The sequence below is a fragment of the Rhincodon typus genome, chromosome 27 (genome assembly GCF_021869965.1).
Source record: "Rhincodon typus isolate 14 chromosome 27, sRhiTyp1.1, whole genome shotgun sequence".
Taxonomy (NCBI): Eukaryota; Metazoa; Chordata; class Chondrichthyes; order Orectolobiformes; family Rhincodontidae; genus Rhincodon; species Rhincodon typus.
In genome coordinates, this window is record NC_063358.1 from 44,375,735 (window position 1) to 44,383,961 (window position 8,227).

At 41.5% G+C, this 8,227-nt stretch overlaps 1 protein-coding gene across 1 annotated transcript in view; it reads left to right on the forward strand.

Annotated features, from left to right (window-relative positions):
• The window catches only part of LOC109922499 (granulocyte colony-stimulating factor receptor-like), a 214,078-nt gene extending 206,242 nt beyond the window's left edge, over positions 1 to 7,836 (forward strand). Inside the window, exon 15 of the mRNA XM_048612970.1 lies at positions 5,829 to 7,836. Within this exon, the coding sequence (XP_048468927.1) occupies positions 5,829 to 6,329 (501 nt within the window). The 3' untranslated portion in view covers positions 6,330 to 7,836. The remainder of the gene's footprint in view (positions 1 to 5,828) is intronic.
• The last annotated feature ends 391 nt before the right edge of the window (positions 7,837 to 8,227 follow it).

An 8,227-nucleotide genomic window follows, 5' to 3' on the forward strand; every position in this document is an offset into this window, starting at 1 on the left:
TCTTTAAAAAGTCAGGACCCTTTTTTTTAAAAAGAGCAGGACTTTTAAATGCTCAACAGCTCCTTTTGACAGGTGACTTTGATACATCCGCTTGATACATTTGACAGTTCCTTTTTGATAGGTCCCTAGGTCCTTTTGTCAATTTTGATGGATGATTTTTGTCATGTTTGTTGACATATATGTGACAGTAATGGCTACATGTACTGCTTACATACATTTCTGTCTAGTTTTAACAATTCCAAAGGGAACCTTACCTCCCTCATAGAACATCCAAAGGACATTTTACCACTCCAAAGAGATATCCTGGTTATAGAAATGAAACTACAAAGATCAGACCTTCTCTTATCAGGCCTAATCTGTACAATTCAGGTTTCACACTGTATGGATACCAAAGTTCCACCTCAGTAATGGAAGCTGATAATTTAAAATGCCAGCTGTCTCCATAAAGTACGGACGTGTGAAATGTGCCTTGCCTTCAATTTCACCTTGTGAAAATAGAAATTACCCTGTTGGGGACAGAATGATTGTGACAACTTCTGTACTTTTCACTAAGGTCTTCATCAGAGCAAAAATCTAAGCCTTGGAGTTCAGTACAAAGTGGTTCAGGAGCAAGCTGACTTGAGAATCCGTTTCAATTTCCCTTTTCTCATGCTGTCCATTGCTAAGTTAAAGTTTAAGTGTTGTGTCATGATTATAGAAGTTGGCAAGAAGAACATCAGCAAAAGAAAATCAATCCTGAGAAAAGTAAGATAATATAGTTGGAAAGAAGAAAGAACACAAGGAAATGCACAATAGTGGGATAGTTATTTTTATTCACCGTGACATCAAATATAAGAACAGGGTTATTACACTATAACGATACAGGCCATTTGATCGGTCAGAGTTGGAATACTGCATATGCTTCTGGGGTCAGGAAGGTGGCTGCCCCCAGAATATCCTAAATTGGCATTAGAACCAGAAACCCTCATCACATGCACATGTACGCCAACAGGGCAATTGACCAAACAGAGTCATAGAGTCCTACAGCACAGAGACAGGCCGTTCGGCCCAAACTGGTCCATGCTAAACAAAATTCCATCCATGCTAAGCCCATTTCCCTGCACTTGGCCTATGTCATTCTAAACTATTCCTGTCCATGTATTGGTCCAAATGCCTTTTGAATGTTGTTAATGTACCTGCCTCAACCACTTCCACTGGCAGCTCATTCCATGTGTGTATCACCTGTGTAAAAAAAAAAAAAGTTGCCTCACAGGTTCCCATGTATTATATCCCATCTTACCTTAAACTGATGCCCTCTAGTCCTTGATTTCCCAACCCTGGGAAAAAGACTGAGTGCATTCACCCTATCCATGCCTCTCATGATCTTATACACTTCTATAAGATCTCCCCTCGGCCTTCCACCCTCTAAAGAAAAAAGTCCTAGCCTGTCCAACCTCTCCCTATAACTCAGTCCCTTGATAATTGGCAACATCCATGTAAATTTCTTCTGCACTCTTTCCAGTTTAATAACATCCTTCCTACAGCAAAGTGACAAAAACTGAACACAATACTCCAAGAGTGGCCTCACCAATGTCCTGTACAACTGCAACATAACTTCCCAACTTCTATACTCAATGCCCTGCCTGATGAAGGCCAGTGTACCAAAAATCTTCACTGCCCTGTCTACCTGTGACTCCACTTTCAGGGAACTGTGCACCTAAACTCCAAGGTCCCTCTCTTCCTCTACACTCCTTAAGACCCTACCATTTACCATGAAACTCCTACCTTGATTTGACTTTCTAAAATGCAACATCTCATACTTATCTTTATTAAACTCCATTTGCCATTTCTCAGCCCACTTCCTCAGCTGATCAAGATCCTGCTGCAATTTCTGACAACCGTCCTCACTATCCACGATACTGCCTACTTTACTGTCATCCCCAAACTTACTAATCATGCCTTATACATTCTCATCCAAATCATTGATATAGATAACAAACAGCAACGGGCCCAGCACCGATGCCTAAGGCATACCACTAGTCACAGGCCTCCAGTCCGACAAGCATCCTTCAACTATTACTTTCTGCTTCTTACCATCAAGCTAATTGTGTATCCAATTTGCCAGCTCTTCCTGGATTCCATGCGATCCAACCTTCCAGAGCAGCCTACCATGTGGAACCTTATCAAAGGCCTTACTGAAATCCATATAGACTACGTCTATTGTCTGCCCTCATCAACGTTCCTGGTCACTCCATCAAAGAATTCGAACAAATTTGTGAGACATGATCTCCCACGCACAAAGGCATGCTGACTACTCCTAATCAAACCCTGTCTTTCTAAATGCATGTATATCTTATCCCTCAGAATCTTCTCAAATAACTGTTAGGCAGAAAGTTAGATTAGGCTGGTTAGTTTTTTTTCACTGGATGCATGGCTGAAATGGCCTGCAAGTTTTCGGTAATCTTTCTACATTTTGAAGTTTTTATGCATTTAATTGTCAGTTTGGTTCTTTTTGAAATTTCTGTCACTTGACCAGAAACAAACCCCAGGCGCAAAGTTGTATTGAACTTAGGATTTAACCTAATGTTTAGCGTTGAACTGAGGGCAATTTTACTTTGTTTGATGTTACAGAGTGGTAGAGGCATACAGCACAGAAATAGACCCTTCAATCTAACCAGTCCTTGCTGATCATAATCCCAAACTAAACTAGTTCCACCTGCCTGCGCTTGGTCTATATCCCTCCAGACATTTCTTGTTCATGTATTTATCTAAATGTCTTTTAAACGTAACTGTACCCACATCCTCCACTTCCTCTGGAAGTTCATTCCACATAGGAACCATTCTCTGTGTCAAAAAAAAATTGCCTCATGTTTTTTGTAAATCTTTCTTTTCTTACCTAAAATATGCCCCCTAGTCTTGAAATTCCCCACCCTAGGGAAAAGACACCTGCCATTCATCTTATCTATGCCCCTCATGATTTTATAAAAAGTCCCAACCTATCCAGCCTCTCTTCATAACTCAAACCGTCCATTCCTGGCAACATCCTGATATATATTCTCTGAAACCCTTCCCGTCTTAAAAGTGTCCTTCCTATAACAGGGTGATCAGAACTGGATACAGTCCTCCAGAAGAGGCCTCACCAACATCCTGTATAACCTCAACATAACATCCCAATTCCTATACTGAAATTTCTGAGCAATGAAGGCAAGCGTGCTAAATGCTTTCTTAACCACCCTTTCTATATGTGATGCAAACTTCAAAAAATTATGTACCTGAATCCCCAGGTTTCTCTGTTCTACAACAGTACCCAAGGCCCTACTTTTAATTGTTTATTTTACCCTTCCCTTGTATATCTTACCAAAATGCAACACCTCACATTTAGCCATTCTTCATCTGCCATTCTTCAGCCCATTGACTCAATTGATCAAGGTCTGTTTGTAATCTTAGATAACCATCTTTACTGTCCAATATATCACCAATTTTGGTGTCATCCACAAAGTTACTAATCATGTGGCACTGTGCGTCAATGGTTAGCACTGCTGTCTCGCAGCGCCAGGTAGCTGGGTTCGATTCTAGCCTCAGGTGACTGTCTGTGTGGAATTTGCACATTCTCCCCGCGTCTGAATGGGTTTCTTCCGGGTGCTCCGGTTTTCTCCCACAGTCCAAAGATGTGCAGGCTAGGTGGATTAGCCATGCTAAATTGCCTATAGTATGTACAGGGATGTGCAGGCTAGGTGGGTTAGCTACGGGAATTACAGGGGATGGTGGGGTCTGGTTGGGATGCTCTTCGGAGGGTCGGTGTGATTCAACACCATAGGACCTCTATGAAGCCTTCTATACTCTCTCTGTTGTGATCTATTGATGAGAATTAAGTTGCTTCAGTACTGCCAGCTCCGGTTCTACTTCATCTTGTCCTGATATGTTGTGAATACTGGTTATGGTTATGTAATGGAACACCAAGGAGGGCAGCTGTAGTAGTTGAAAGGACCCTTTCTTAAGGAAAAGGGGAAGGGGTCCACATGGAAAGAAGGATCAGACAGAAAAGGTTTTCCCAGGTAGATGTAATTCTGTGTAAATATTGTACTTTCCTTACTTAATTTCTCTTAATGTTTGTAATGACCTGATACCAGTGAAATAATGAATCCATTCTTCATGGTCTTTTGGCCACCTGTGTGTTCAAATCTCTTGTTACAGTTATGATATTAGGTTGTCATGTCTGCATAACTCACCACATTAAGTCTAGTTACATTTGGGACAGTATCTTAATAGGATAGACATGGTACATGCAGGTAAGATTTTCCCCTCCTAGAATCCCTACAGTATGGAAACACGCCCTTCGACCCAACAAGTCCACACTGACCCTCAGACCATCCCACCCAGACCCATACCCAGACACTATGGGCAATTTAGCCTATCCAATCCACCTAACCTGCCCATCTTCTCCTTTATCCATCTTCGATCCGCTTCCCCCTCTCTCCCTATTTATTTCAGAACCTCAGATAACAAGGCGTAGAGCTGGATGAACACAGCACTTCTGAAGAAGGGTCTAGGTCCGAAACGTCAGCTTCCTTGCTCCTCTGATGCTGTTTGGCCTGCTGTGTTCATCCAGCTGTACACCTTGTTATCTAAGATTCTCCAGCATCTGCAGTTCCTACTATCTCTATTTCAGAACCCCCTTCCCTCCCCCATTTCTGAAGAAGGGTCTAGGCCCGAAACATCAGCTTCCTTGCTCCTCTGATGCTGCTTGGCCTGCTGTGTTCATCCAGCTCTACACCTTGTTATCTCAATGTCCAACTTTCTCTAGTTTCAATATCTATAAATCCCAGATTCTGATAACTGTCCATGACTACGTTTTGGTATTTGTTTTTGGTTTGAGATAGGTTGTGGTTTAAGTTAGGACCTATAGTTTAGATTCAAGCTGAAAGTAGGACTTGTTAGTGTTAAGAGGAACGCCACTAGTCACAGCCCTCCATTCAGAAACGCACCCTTCCACTGCTACCTTCTGATTTCTATGACCGAGCCAGTGTTTTTATCCATCTTGCAAGCTCACCTCTGAACCCATGTGACTTTACTTTCTGTATTAGCCTGCCATGAGGGACCTTGTAAAAGGCCTTACTGAAGTCTATGTAGATAACATCCACTGCCCTACCCTCCTCAATCATCTTTGTCACCTCCTCAAAAAATTCAATCAAGTTAGTGATACATGACTTCCTCTTCACAAAACCATGTTGTCTCTCACTAATACACCCACTTATTAGCAAGTGGGAGTAAATCCTATCTTGAAGAATTCTCTCCAATAATTTCCCTATCACTGACGTAAGGCTCACCAGCCTGTCATTAGCTGGATTATCCCTGCCACCCTTCTTAAACAAGGTTTCACATATATTCTCATCCTCAGCTGAGGTGGGGAGGATGGTGGTGTTGCACAGCAGCTAAGTACAAAAGATAAAGCTGAAGCATTTGCAACATTCTTCAGCCAGAAGTGCCGAGTGGATGATCCATCTCGGTCTTCTCCAGAGGTTCCCCAGCATCACAGATGCCAGTCTGCAGCCAATTGAATATACTCCATGTGATATCAAGAAGTGCCTCCAGCCTTTGTATCCTGAAAAGCTGTGGGCCCTGACAACATTCTGGTAATAATAGGTCTGAAGACCTGGGCTCCAGAACTTGCCACAGAACTCTAGCCAAGTGGATCCAGTACAGCTACACTTATCATTACTCAAGTAAGAGCAAAATGGCAATACTGTATTTATTATTTGGCTTTGTGTTTACGGTAAGATTAGTTCAGAGTTTATCAGAATTTTGTGTATGATTCTGTTCTATTAATTTGAGATATTTGTTTTATTCAGGATTGGAATTCTTTGGAAGGAGCTCCTGACCACATTGTTTCCTCTGTTACTTTACTTCAGAGAGACGAAAGACAGAACACTGCTTTTGGAGCAAAATCAAACCCCTTGCTTGATGATGAAAATGTTCTGAGCATTGACATGAATAAAAAGAGCACCAGTGGTGTAGCGACCCTGCACTGTTGCTCAGAGGGGCATAATTATGTTGTTTACATGCCATACCACAATCATTCTGAGGAGGCTCAGTATGCAACGGTGTTGCACTCTAAAGACCAGATAGGTCCACCCACACTCTTCTTGAGGTCAGATTCCACTCAACCACTTCTGCATGAATTAACCCAAAGTCCCAAATTATATGAGAATCCATGGTTTACGATGTCTGCTACAAATGACAGTGAATTGTCCCAGGATATTTCATTGTCAGATATTATAGTTGAAGAGGAGGAAATCTGGAAAACGTTCCCACTTTTATGGGGACTGGTGTCTGAGCACAAATCTGATTAAATGGTGACACAGTTGTAACCCACTGGTGAATTACAGAAATGGTGACACATTGATGATACACTGATGCTTCAAAGGTGCCACAATCATCAATGCTGAATGGTGACAGCTCTGCTGAATGCACCAGTGTGAGCAACTCAATCTGCCCGATTCCTCTGCTATTTCTGCATTGACCTGCAGTTTGTTTCTTCTCTTCATGGAGTTGTATAAATTCCTTTTGAAACCACATTTGAATCTGCCTCCCCCAACAATCTCAAAGTGCATTCTAGATTTCAACCACTGGCTATGTGACAATGTTTTTCTCCTGTCACTTTTGGTACTTTTGCTGATCACCTTAAATCAATGTCCACTGGTTTTTGACCTATCCACCAATGGGAAGAATTTATCCAAACTGTTCTATCCAAACCTCAGGTCATTTGAATACCTGCATCAAATTTCCTTGCAACAACCAGTTCCCAAAGGATAAAACTCTCAACTTTGTCAATTTATACATGTAACTGAAGTCTTCTGTCATTGGAATCATTCTCATTTTTTTTTTCTGCGTCCTCCTCAAAAGACTGTTATCTGCAGTTAGACACAAAACTCCAATTAAAACTGAGCTATGTTCACCACAAACTCCTTACTTTTGTACTCTATACTTCTTTTTGCAAAGTCCAAAGTCTCATTTGCCCATTAACCATTTTCACATTCAATATGACCAATATCAATAATTCATATCGGTATATCTCCAGATCTTTCTGCTCTTGCACCCTATTTAGAGAGAGAATTGTATCCTTCACTTTCTCACTTTTTCATATTACTCCAAACAAAATGTATCATTTCACACTTCTCTAAACTAAACTTCATAAGTCCAGCCATTTGATCAGCCTCATTATGTCCTCTCTCAGTTCACAATGCTTCCAATTTTATATCAGGAAATTTTGAAATTGTGGCCTGCACACCCGAGTTTCATCATTAATATAGATCAAGAGAAACTATAAATCAAGAGTAGACTATTCAGCCCATCAAGTCTGCCCCACCATTCAGTATGATCGTGTCTGATCGAACACCCGTTCTCTATGACTCAAACAACTTGTATCCATGCTGCCTCGATTGCCTTTGTTCCTTGGGCTTCAGCTTTGCTGACAAAGCATTTTTAAAGAAAACCTTTTGGAAGTCCATGTACACTACATCAATCACATTTACTATCAACTATAAAATCTACTCAAAAATGTAATCAAGGTTAATTAAACTTGCCCTGAACAAATCTGTGCTGCAATCTTGAATCTTGTCTACCCTTGTCAGAGTGACTGTTAATTTTGTCCCCATTATCATCTCTAGAGGTGCTAGTTAAATGAGTTGGCTATCATGTGGTTATCAATAGCACAATACTGCAGGTTCAGTTCCTGATCTAGCTGATGTGAAGTTCACACATGTCTCCTCACCTCAGAGTCAGAGAGATGTGCAGCATGATAACGGACCCTTCGGTCCAACTCATCCATGCCAAACAGATAAATTAATCTAGTTCCATTTGCCAGCAGTTGGCTCATATCCCTCTAAACCCTTCCTATTAATATACTCAACCTTTAAAGATGCCTTTAAATGTTGTAATTGTACCAGCCTCCACTAGCTCCTCTGGCAGCTCATTCCAACACGCACCACCCTCTGCATGAAAATGTTGTCTCTTAGGTCCCTTTTAAATCTTTCCCCTCTCACCTTAAACCTATCCCCTCTAGTTTTGGACTCCCCTAACCTGGGGAAAAGACCGTGACTATTCACCCTATCTATTCACCCTGACTTTATAAACCTCTGTAGGATCACCCCTCAGCCTCCAACACTCCAGAGAAAATAGCCGCAGCCTATTCAGCCCCTCCCTATAGCTCAAACCCTCCAACCTTGGCCAATCCTTGGAAATCTTTTCC